Raw genomic sequence first — 12,693 nt, forward strand, 5'->3', positions numbered from 1 at the left:
GGATCTGTGAACGATTGACCAAATAATAATCAATCTTAGGAGCAGAGCCTGTGGAGCTCGTCTCTAGATGATGAGGTGAATCTCCACTGGTTGGAATATACTTTGAACAAAGGAAGATGGTTGTGGTTGTTGGAGGACAATCATTTCAGCCCCACACACTGCTGCAGAGTTCCTCAGGAGGGTGCCGTAGGCCCAATGATTTCAGCTGCCTTATTCCCTCAGAAATGGCCTTCCCTCAGAAATGGGTAATGTTTGTTGATGATTGCACAATGTTCAATACAACTGTATGCCTCACACTGCCAGGGAACTGGGTTCAATTCCAGCCTTGGGTGACCCTCACCCCCCCCCTGTCTGCATGTGTTTCCTTTGGATGCTCTGGTTTCCTCCCACAGTCCAAAGAGGTGGATTGGCTGCAATCAATTAGTGTCCCAAGATGCATAATTAAATGGAAAGCCATTGTAAATGCATGGGATAGACATGGATGGGTTGCTTTTTTTTTTGGAGGCTCAGTGCAGATCCAATGGGCTGGATGGTCTCCTTCTGAACTGTTGGGATTCTATGCTTCTGTGTACCAATGTAAAAGTTGATCTTCTTGTAAATGTTGACCCTGATCTGTGGCCTTAAAGTACATTTTTTTCATGTATCTCAATGCAACCCTAGAGTTTTAAGAATCGAAGTCCAAAACATTTCCTAACCTTTGTATAATTTCTACAGTCATATCAAACAGCTCCGTTCATTGTCCATTAAAAAAGTTACACATGCTGTATTTCCTCCAGTCCTTATGTATCAATTAAGACAGGAAGAAAGTAGGTTGATGTTGAAACTGACAGATTGGGAAAGGGAAATAAACAGTGCGCATGGAAACTGGGTGCAAGGGACAACTTTCAGAATGAACATTAAATAAATGCCTGGGCCTTGTATCCTCAAGCATTGCAATCGGCCTCCTTGGGAAGAGTGGAGGTGGTTCAGGGCTTGCCAGTTGGGCACCTAAAATCTTTTTGAACTAAGTGGCAGTAATCCGAATTTTTCATCCATATTATCAACCTTTACTTAGAATCATAGAATCCCTGCAAAGCAGAAAGAGACTGTTTGGCCCACCGACTCTCTGACAGTGTATCTCACCCAGGCCCCCTCCGCCGCGCTATTACCCATGCATTTAATATATAGAAGAACTATTTGTTGCCTTGCATGCTCCTAATGATTTGAGATTATAGTATCACTTGAATATTCAAGACTTGTATAATTTGCTGTCTATAAGTGCAAGTCCAAGTTGATCTCAGCAGCTAACTATCTAACCTAGCTTCTTTCCATACTTGTGAAACAACAACATCTTGCATTCATATAGCATCTTTAATGTAATGAAACAATCCGATGTATTTCACTGGAGCATTATAAAATAAGTTGCGACACAGAGCTGTGTAAAATGACTAGGTCAGGTAACTGAAAGCTTGGTCAGAGGTATGTTTTAAGGAGTGCCTTAAAGAAGGCAAATGAGAGACGTAGGGAGGGTTTTTTAATTATATCTCAAGTTGGCTTACATTAACACTGCAATTAAGTTACTGTGAAAATCCCGTAGTCGTCACACTGTGTGGCGCCTGTTCAGATACACTGTGGGAGAATTTAGCATGACCAATCAACGCAGTCTTTTGGACTATAGGAGAAAACCAGAGCACCCAGAGGAAACCCACACAGACATGGGGGAGAATATGCATCTGCACAGACAGTGACCCAAACCAGGAATCGAATCCGGGTCCCTGGCACTGTGAGGCAGCAGTGCTAAACTCTATCCTACCATGCCGCCTTTCAATTTGGGATCTCGGCGACTGAAAGCATGGCCAACAATGGTGGAGAAATTAAAATTGGGGATGCACAAGAAGTCAGAATTAGAGATTGCAGATATCTTGGAGGGTTGTAGGGTTGGATGAGATGACAGATGGGGATGGGTGAGACCATGGAGGGATTTAAAAACAACTTGTTTAAATAAAACTTTACTGTTTCTCTTGGCGCTTAACAAGGAATATTGTTTTAAAATTTAAAAATTGCTTATCTGACAGCCAGCAAGCACAGAAGAGTGATAGGGGTATAAGGCTAAGAGTTAAGACATGAGCAGCAGAATATTGGTTGATCTCAAATTTACACAGGGTAGAATGTGATTGACAGGCCAGCAGTTCATTAGAATGGTTGAATCTAGAGGTGACGAAGATGTATATAAGTTTCAGTAGCAGATGAGCTGAGTCAGAGATAAAGTTTTGGTGATGTTACAGAGATGAAAATAGACTGTCTTAGTGATGGGACAAATGTGAAGTTAGAATCTCATTTTGAGATTGATCAAATATTGATTGTGAAAATTGTAAACAGATTGGGTCTGAAAACAATGGTTCTAGTATTCACAAGAATTAATTGGAGAAAATTTCAGCGCACCTAGTTCTCTTTGTTGGTTAAGCAGTCTGTTAATTTATCGGAGTGGAGGAGTGAAGAGAGGTGATCATGAGATAGAGCTGTATGTTCTTTAATCACAGTAAAAAAATAAGCTTCTAGGACTACTTCATGTGCACAAACTGAAGTCACACAAATAGGCTGACATAGAACCATAGAATCCCTACAGTGTAGAAGGAGGCCATTCGTCCAATCAAGTCTGCACCAACTCTGAAATGAACATCCAACTCATGTCCTCCCCATTGCTCTACTCCTGTAACCCCACACATTTTACATTTGTTTACATTTGATTTGATTTATGTTGTCATATGTATTAGTGTACTTTGAAAAGCATTGTTTCTTGTGCACTATATGGACAAAGCATACTGTTCATAAAGAAGGAAAGAAGATGGTGCAGAATGTAGTGTTGCAGTCATAGACAGGATGCAGAGGAAGATCAACTTAACATCAAGTGGGTCCATTCAAAAGTCTGGCAGCAGAGAAGAAGCTGTTCTTGAGTCGGTTGGTACATGACCTCAGACTTTTGTATCTTTTTCCCGATAGAAGAAGTATGTCTGGGATGTGTGGGGTCCTTGATTATGCTGACTGCCTTTCCAAGGCAACAGCAGGAAATGTAGACAGAGTCAATGGATGGGAGGCTGGTTTGCGTGATAGACTAGGCTTTCTTCACAACCCTTTGAAGTTTGTTGCGGTCTTGGACAGAGCAGAAGCCATACCAAACTGAGATACAACCAAAAAGGATGCTTTCTATGGTGCACTTGTAAAAGTTGGTGAGAGTCGTAATGGACATGCCAAACTTCCTTAGCCTCCTGAGAAAGTGGCCAATCTACCTAAACTACACATCTTTGGATTGCGGAAGGAAACTGGAGCACCCGGAAGAAATCCATGCAGACATCAGAAAATATGTAAATTCCCACAGGCAGTCACCCAAGGGCAGAATTGAACCTGGGTCCCTGGCACTGTAAGGCAGCCATGCTAGCCACTGTACTGCCATGCCACCCTGTCTTCAAGAATGCAGTTGCAGGCCTCAATTCTGAAATAATCTGAATTTAGAACGCTGTGAATTATTCAATTCAGCTTTTCATGAAAAATGCTATGATAAAACGTTTGAACCACAATGTTAACAAACCCCATAGCACCAACCTCCTAAGAGGAGCTTTCAGCCTTGAGCTGAGCACTGGTCTGCTTTAAATGTGATTGTATAAGCTTAAAGCATAATATTTCCTTTACATTTGTATTTTCACAGCTGTGTACTTGTACTAGTGGCATGCCGCAGGGATTGGTGCTGGGGTCTGAACTGTTTACCATATACATAGACAACCTGGAGGGGGGACCGAGTGTAGGGTAGCAAAGTTTGCTGATGACACAAAGATGAGTGGGAAAGCGAATTGCGTGGAGGACGCAGAAAGTCTGAAGAGAGATTTGGATAGGCTGATTGAGTGGGTGAGGACCTGGCAGATGGAATATAACGTTGGCAAATGTGAGGTTATCCACTTTGTAAGAAATAATAGTAATATGGAATATTATTTAAATGGTGAAAATTTACAACATGCTACTGTGCAGAGGGACCTAGGGATCCTTGTGCATGAATTGCAAAAACTCAGTCTGCAGGCGCAGCAGGTGATCAAGAAGGCGAATGGAGTGTTGGCCTTTATCGCGAGGGGGATGGAATATAAAAGCAGGGAGGTCTTGCTGCAACTGTACAAGGCACTGATGAGGCTGCAACTAGAGTACTGTGTCCAACTTTAGTCCCCTTATTTGCGAAAGGATATATTGACCTTGGAGGGAGTACAGAGAAGGTTCACCAGGCTGATATTGGAGATGAGGGAGTTAGCTTATGAGGAGAGATTGAGTAGATTGCGCCTGTACTCATTGGAGTTTAGAAGGCTGAAGGGTGATCTTATAGAGACATACAAGATAATGAAGGTGCTAGATAGGGTAGAGGTAGAGAGATTCTTTCCACTTAGAAAGGAAACCAGAACTACATGGCACAACCTCAAAACAAGGGGGCGGGGGTCAGTTTAGAACAGAATTGAGGAGGAACTTCTTCTCTGAGGGTAGTGAATCTGTGGAATTCTCTGCCCATTGAAGGAGGCTACCTTGTTGAATATGTTTTAGTCACGGGTAGATAGATTTCTGACCGATAAAGGAATTAAAGGTTATGGGGAGCAGGCGGGTAAGTGGAACTGATCCACTTCAGATCAGCCATGATCTTATTGAATGGCGGGGCAGGCTCGAGGGACTAAATAGATGGCCTACTCCTGCTTTTACTTCTTATGTTCTTATGTATTAATTTCATCTTAAATGACATTGTTAGTTGCTTTTTGCACATTATTCTTTTAAAGATTATTTTAACTTTTATTTAGGTTCATTTTATTTCAATTGAGTTGCTGAAATAGTCACTGAACTGAGATAAAAATGTGGCATACAAATCCTTTTTTCCCTCCATTCACTTTTTAAACAGTTTTTCTCTAAAGATGCTGACTCATGCTGTGGTAGATTGTTAATCCTGTGATACCAACCAAGTGGCTATTTTGCATGTGTGAGCCTATGAGTGAATGTTGGCGGGCTATTGACTGCAGGGGAGGATAAACTGAGACAAATACACACCTTGTTCGATATCCAAATGCACTTCCAGCAGAGATCCCTAGATAATGATGAGGACAAACACTCAATTGTTTAGCAGTTCTGATTTCCTGGGAATCAAACCTGAGGTGCAGTACAGCACTGCTTTGTGCCCACTAGTTGCAGGGCCTGTTTGAGTTCAGTAATGAAGCTCTTCACTTACAGTACACAACTGGAGAAGCAAGGATTGTTCTGCTTAGAAAACAGAAAGTTGAGAGGAGAGAAAGTTGATGGAGCTGTCCAAAATTGAGGGATCATGATTGAGCAGATATAGGGCAACTGCTCCCTTTGGTGGAAAAGTTGAGAGCCAGACAATACTGATATAAGGTGAATAGCAAAAGAACCAATGGCGAGATAAGTTTTTATGCGGTGGATGAGTAGATCTGGAATGTACTGCCCGAGGGTATGGTGGAGGCAGATTCACTGCTTTACTTAAACACAGTAAGAAGTCTCTCAACACCAGGTTCAGACTTCTTACTGAGACTTCTTACTGTGTTTACCCCAGCCCAACACCGGCATCTCCACATCATGATTACCTAAACAGCCATAATAATACTGTGGCTACCAGCACAGAGGCTGAATCCTTTGTGGCAATTAGCTCACCAGACCATTCAAAGCTGCTTCATATTTTGCTTGGACCACTTGACTGGATGGGAGCAATTGCTGTAACAATATAGTATATTCTGTCCGCATGAGGCATGGCAAAAATCAATAGAAGTATTTTAGGAGTGCCTCCTACTACCAAGTGTTACCTCTACTACCAAGAAGGACACAACACTCAGCATCATGGGGGCACCACTACCTCAGGTTTCTCTGAGTCACGTATGATCCTTATATATGCTGCTGGTCCGATATCCTGGAATTCCATACATTGCAATATTTTGGGGAGACTCAGACTTCAGCAGTACTAGGAGAAGGCCCACCACCTTTTGAGACAACTTGGGAGTGTAGTGTTGACCTCATCAGTGTCACATACTCTAAGAACAAACAAAAGACTGCCTACTTCTATCGCTAACATTACTTGGCCCCATCACTAACTCATTTCAATTACTGCTGAAGCACTTATCTGCCCTTTGGTTACCTCTTGATTTAACTACTCCAATGTTCTTCTAGCCTTCTCATTCTCAATTCTTTATAAACTGGAACTCATTCAACACTCAGCTATTCAGTTCCTAACCCACCTCAAGTCCTGCACACCCCCCAACCCTGCGCTCAGTGGTGTAAGTAAGATGTTTCCTGGTCCACCAACTATCCTCCAGTTCAAATCATGACTTCCCTCCTCCACATTAGTGCAATCTATATTAAAGTCAAAACAAGGCTAGGTAGGAATGCATTCTATGTGGAAAACACAGAGGCTGTAAAGAAATTTAGGCAGATGGCTGCTTGCTACTGTAGTATTTGAGTATTGCTAAAAAATGAACATGTTGCTAAAGCTTTTCACTTTGTAGATATCAGGACAAATGCAAGAATGCCAAATTTCAAACAATCCCAATTTGTACTACAAAAGAAAAGGGTGTTGGTTGGTTGTCAAGTTCAGTAATGGTTGAAGTATTGCCATGGAGAAAGCAACGGGGAACTATCGGCTTCCCAAGTTCCTGGGTAATTCAAAAGAAGTGTAAGGCCTGAATATATTTTGTTTGCAGAAACCAGTTCTGTCTTGAATGTATGTCACTTCTAGAAAGCGTAAGTGAGCCATCTTATAAACTTGACTGATTATTTCAAATTGGTTGTTAGTGTAGCTGTTGGCTTACTCAGGTTTGTTCAGTAAGTACTTCCCACTTACAGAGTCAAACCTAGCTGTAGATGTTTAGCTTTGGGTTTTGCAAGAGTGGCCGGATTGAGTATGGTCTGTGCTCTGCTGCTTGCGAACAATCAAAAATATGCTGTTTGATTTAATCAGTCAATACTAGGATGTGCAGCTTACACACCTGGCACCACAACAGCACTGAAATTCATGTAGGACATTGCTTGATTGTATGATAGAACAACATTTTGGATTGATAGTAGTATCCTGTTAGTGGTTACCACTCTTGTAGCCACTGCACAAGGAACAGCATGATACGTATCGGTTACATGAGTGGGCAAAAATTTGAAGAAAGCATATAATGTGGGCAAGTGTGATGTTATTCACATAGGTCGTAAGAATAGAATTTTTAAAAACTTGTAACTGTTGATGTTCAGGAAGCAGGAAATACTTGTCCAAGGAACACAAAGTTAACATGCAAATATAGAAAACAATTGGGAAAGTAAGTAGCATGTTGAGTTTCATTGCAAGGGGATTGGAGTGTAAGAATAAAGAAGTCTCATTACAATGTACGTGGCTTTGGTGACAACACACCTGGAATTAATGTGTGCAGTTTTTGGTTTCTATGTTTAAGTAATGTGTACTTGTATTGGAGGCAGTGCAGTGCAGGGTCACTTGATTGGTCCCTGGGATAGCACAGGTTCACTCGGTTGGTCCATGGGATGAAAAGATTGCCCTATATTGAGAGGCTAAATAAATTCGGTCTATAATTACCTGATGTTTAGAAGAATGGACAGTGATTTAATTTAAGCATCCAAAATTCTGAAAGAGCTTGACAGGATAGGCACTGAGAGATTTTTCCCCCAGGCTGGGGGACCAAGAACAAGGGAGCACAGTTTCAGGATAAGGATTTAGGACTGAGGTGAATCTAAGTTTTTGCACTCAAAGGGTTGCGAATCTTTGGAATTGTCTACTCCAGAGTTTGAGAATGCTCCATTATTGACGTTATTTAAGGCTGTGGTTGAAAAATCTTTGGGATATCAGAGAATCAAAGGATACATGGAGTGATTGGTGAAGTGAAGTTGAGGCTGAAGATCAGCCATATCTGCTTGAATAGCAGAGCAAGCCTAATGGACTTCATAGTTTACTAGAGTTCCTATTTGGTTTGTGCTTACCTCTAATGTCGACCAGCCCTAAAACTCTTGAACGTCTTTGTGCTTTCCCAATCCCTTTGCTCTGCCTCCAGCCATCTAGGGCTGACATTCTAAAAGCCCCCTTACTAAATCTTCTTTTCTCCCCACGTCTCTCTCCTCCTTTAAGACCCTGCTTAAAACCCACCTCTTAGATCAGGCTTTTGACCACTTGTCCTATTATCTGCTTTTTTGGCTCTGCATCACCTTTTATTTCTGAAGTACATGTCCTGGGATGTTTTCCTGTATTAATATCCTTACTTAAAAATAAATTCTTATTGTCAGAGCTCATTTTTTATGGAACTGAGATGGGGCATAATCTTTTAATTGGACAATATTTTAATAAAAATAAACTGCTTCTTTTGAATACGTTAAATGTTTAATTAAGATTCAGACAATTGTTAAAAATGTTGCATTATGTAGTTAAAAATCATCCAAGTAAATTTGTTTTTGTGATGGATTTAACATTATAATCTATTTCTGTTCTACTGCAATTGTGAAATGAGAAATTTTGTTTGAGCTGATAGAGAGAAAAAAATTCTGAGAGGTAAGATGAAAAGCTGCACTATAGGCTAAAAAACCACAGTATTGATTGCATCACCCGACACCCTCCTCCTCCCCTCCCCCCAAGCAAAAGCCAGGCAGCTAGCATTATCTTTGGGAGATTAAGTGGGACGCTGTATCATGCGTCATCACAAGCATGCTGAGAAGTCGCTGATTATTGACTGGGTGGGCTGTGCTGTAGGAAGTAATGTGCTGCTGTGAAGCGGCACTGCAGCCAGGCTTTTCAGAAGCAGGCAGCGACAAAGAATGTACTTCAGTGGTGACTTTGTGAAATGTTGTCCGTTGTACAAGGCTATGCGACGAAATGTGCTTTGGTGGTTCCATTCTGTGTATTTAATTTCTCGGGTAGCGAGAACTAAGTACTTGTTTTCAATAGTTCTGAGCTCCACCCTTCTGTACTGTATTTACCAACATCATAGGAAGCAGCTGGTAACAGTTGTTCGATTTAGCCATTAAAGACTACCCTTTCTGTGAGAATCATATGGCTAAGTCTTTGAGGAAGATGTTTATTGTTGTGCCCTATGAAAGATGAAATTGTCCTTCAAACTACCCTCCATGTAGAGTAAATTTTCCAGCTGGCTTAAGAGTTCATCTGCATTCAGCATTGCTGGAACTCAAAATGTGCGTCACATAGAAAGACTGCATGATAATGAGAAAGGGACACTTGAGGCCAGAACTGCTCTGCCGTTGAAAGGAGTCGGGGACAGCAATTTGAGACGAAATAAACACACAGCCAGGGCAAACTGTTTTGGTAAATCTTCTTGTCGCTGTTACTCATCAAAAGGCAAAATGTTAAGCCTACAGGATTCTGTGTTTTTTGAAATCGGCATCAAGTCTCTGCTGAAGTCTTGGAGTAGTAGCTGTAAGTAAAAAAAAAACTATATATTCAAATAATAAATGTGATTGTGCCAAGTGAGAGCTTGGTATTTAAATATCTTAAGAACTGTGTAAAAATGGAAGAAAAATATCTATAATGTGAACCCTTTAATTGCTATTTATTCACTATTGATCTTTTGTGTCATTCCCTTTGCTGTAAATAAGCTGATGTGCATTAATCTATGGAGTCACTGTATTCAATTTTTTATACATTTTATTCACCACCTTGGTACTGTGAACAATATGTGACCAGAGATTTGGGTTTTATTTCTATTGCAACCACAGTATTATAACTGATGTATTCTGTTGCCTGCGACTTCAAATATATTAATAATTAGTTGTAATCAGTCAATATTTATATGCTGGGTTAATTTTGTGTCTCAGGGTTAATGTTTTTGACGGAATTCAGATAATGCAGCACAGCTTACTCACCATTAGGAAATGTTATGAAATGTTCACAGATATATGTGCTAAGTTCTCTTTTGCAAAGCCAGATATAGAGCTATATCATTTCAGTGTTATGACCTGGCTTAGAGTACAGAATGTAAGTGCATAGCTAGCTGCTGTTTGATTGTAGTTTTGCTTTTTCTATTCAGCAACAGCAGTGAAGTGACATTAATATGGCTGGCTTTTGGTATGCACACTTTCTGCCAACATTTTGAATGCTGGTAGTTCATACTTTTTGTCAGGAACGTTATGTGAAACAGCTGTCTCTTCCATGTTGTAAGTGCATTTGTTTATCATTCCCACCCACCCCCCCCTCAAACAAGCGTGCAGACACACACACACACACACACACACACACACACACACACACACACACACACACACACACACACACACACACACACACACACACTGGATTAACAATGTTTTGATCACCTACAAAAAAAAGTGGCAATGAAGGTTGCAATGTTGGTAGATGTGCCAGCCTACGGTTGGAAAGTAACTCACCCATTTTGAGGCTAATGATCCTAACCATTTGAGCATATTCACTGTCAGCATTTTAAGATGATCCTTTACCAGTGGTTTTGTGCTGCAGTCAACATATTGGGCCAGATCTCTATACTGTATTAAGAAATCAGGTGATATAACGCTTTCAGTCAAATAACAGAATTATTTTGGATTTATTATGCTGTAAGTTGAGCTCCTGGCTGAGAAGCAGGAGGTGGGGGTGGGGAACATAGTGAATGTTACATTGCTTCATTTGCCAACTGTCAGCCTGAGAGATGAAAACAGAGGAATTGGTAAACCAGAATGGGGCAATAGTGGGAGAAAAGCAATTTTTTGGTTAATGCTTTTCTTCATGAGGATTTTACAGGTGGTACTGTATATTTGTAATTTTATAAAATTGTCATGGCTAAATTTTGTGTATTTCATCTGCTGGTTAGGAAACAGCAGCGGTTGGAAATCTCAAAGGGTATTTTCGAACATTCTTTAATTAATCTCCATGAGGTGTTCTTGAGAGAACTAGAAGAGTATTCATCCTTTCCTTTAATTTCCAAATAATTCAAACATATTTATTTCCTCAGGGAAGTCAGATGCTGGTGGAAACTGGGATTTCAATTATTCGTGCAGCACCTGAGGCTAAATAACAAATTGAGATTAAGCACTCAACTTGGGGCAAAAGGGTAAATCCTGATGGTTGGTCTTGCTCACTTTGTTACATGGAGTTATGGCTTGACATTGGAAAGAAAGAGCTTAGCCATCTACCCTCTCATTTTTGCCAAAAGAGGAAGGAGAGAAGCAAAAAAAAATGCTTCTTAAAGGAGAGCAGCAATAGCCATTTTGTCCCAACTCCTTGGAACCACATGTCTGATTTTTGTGGTATTCCATGTTAGTTTTTAAAAATGTATTTTCTGAAAGGATATGAATTACACTGACGGGTTGCATTTATTATCCACTTCTGGTTATCATGCAAGTTGGCAGTAGGCCTTCTCCTTGAATTATTGCTCCTATTATTTGCTCAGTTGTCCACCAACATTCTGCGCTGACTGTGGTAGATCTCCAAAGCTCCGCTGTGACTTACTGATGTGGAACCTGCTGCTTTTGGTGTTGTGCGTGTGGGCAGTCCTGGATAATATATTCAATATCTTTGTTTCTCTTTCGGAATTATTCCTGGTGCTTGTCTTTCTCAACCCTCTGTTGGTCTCCCATCTTAGTGGTGTTATAAGAGTAAGGGATGTGTTGGGCCATGAGTTTACAGAACGTGTTTGCATAGAAAAACAGTTGCTTGGTTTTGGGTTACCATTTATCTGTCCTCAGTCTGTACCATTTGTTATGATAGTATCACACTGCAAGGGGGAGGATGTCCTTATTGTGAAAATGAAATTTCACAACGGCTTTGAGGTAGCTGTGGATAAGATTGCCTGTAAAGGTATGTTGGGGTTGGAGAAGTAGATTTTTCCTTGTTTGCCTTCACCACCTAACCTAGGACCAATTTGACGGTGTGATTTTTCAGAATTCAGTGAGTAATGAAATTACTGAGCCATCCTGTGATGAATGAACGGCTTTTATATGGCTGAAGCTTCTTAACTAATGAGATCAAAAATTAAACTTTTTTAAGAGTAAATTGTCTTGTGTAACTTGCAGAAAACGTCCAGCACAGAAGCTGGCTGTTAGGCTCAACCAGTTCACGTTGATGTCTATGCTCCATGCAGACAGCCTTCCACAACTCTTCACCTCACCCTATCGGTATAACCTTTTTATTCCTTTCTCCTTCATGTATTTATCTAGTCATTAGTACCCATAGGGATAAAATCTATAATTAAATTACATAGGCTAAATAACATGCCTTTGTGCAACCAATATTGATAGTGTGGAAACCTGTCACAAGCTGTTAAGGAAACAATCTTTAAATTTTAAGGTGAAGACACAAAGGGTCTCTGAAAGGGTAAGAGCAAGTAGGAGAATTGGATTAATCTAAGACACTCATGGGGAGGAAAAAGGCAGCATAAAATTCACAAGACATCTGCAGATATACAGCAATGACTGTAACACTACATTCTGCACTCTCTTGTTTCATTCTGTATGAACAGTATGCTTTGTCTGTATAGTGCGCAAGAAACAATACTTTTCACTATGTTAATACATGTGACAATAATAAGTCAAGTCAAAAATGACTCTCCCACACATACTTAATTCATCCATCTAGACAATCCTATGCTCCTCATTGCACCATCTAATTGTCTCTTAAATAATTCAGGATTTTCACCCTTCCCATTTTGCTTGGAAGTCCACTCTAATTGATCCCTCTAA

General features: G+C 40.5%; 1 protein-coding gene across 12 annotated transcripts in view; it reads left to right on the top strand.

The window, feature by feature from the left end:
- Positions 1 to 12,693, top strand: part of fryl (furry homolog, like) — a 474,495-nt gene that overhangs the window by 74,642 nt on the left and 387,160 nt on the right. For 5 of the 12 annotated variants that reach the window (XM_080187801.1, XM_080187858.1, XM_080187809.1 and 2 more), the window contains exon 1: positions 8,771 to 9,421. The exons of 2 other annotated variants lie outside the window; for them this stretch is intronic. In XM_080187801.1, the coding sequence (XP_080043927.1) occupies positions 9,349 to 9,421 (73 nt within the window). In that variant the 5' untranslated portion in view covers positions 8,771 to 9,348. Of the gene's footprint in view, positions 1 to 8,767; positions 9,422 to 12,693 lie in introns of those variants that run through there. 5 more of the 12 variants (XM_080187816.1, XM_080187887.1, XM_080187880.1 and 2 more) reach the window with 3 other exon arrangements.

Source organism: Carcharhinus amblyrhynchos, chromosome 1 (assembly GCF_965287045.1).
Source record: "Carcharhinus amblyrhynchos chromosome 1, sCarAmb.v2.hapA, whole genome shotgun sequence".
NCBI classification, from domain to species: Eukaryota; Metazoa; Chordata; class Chondrichthyes; order Carcharhiniformes; family Carcharhinidae; genus Carcharhinus; species Carcharhinus amblyrhynchos.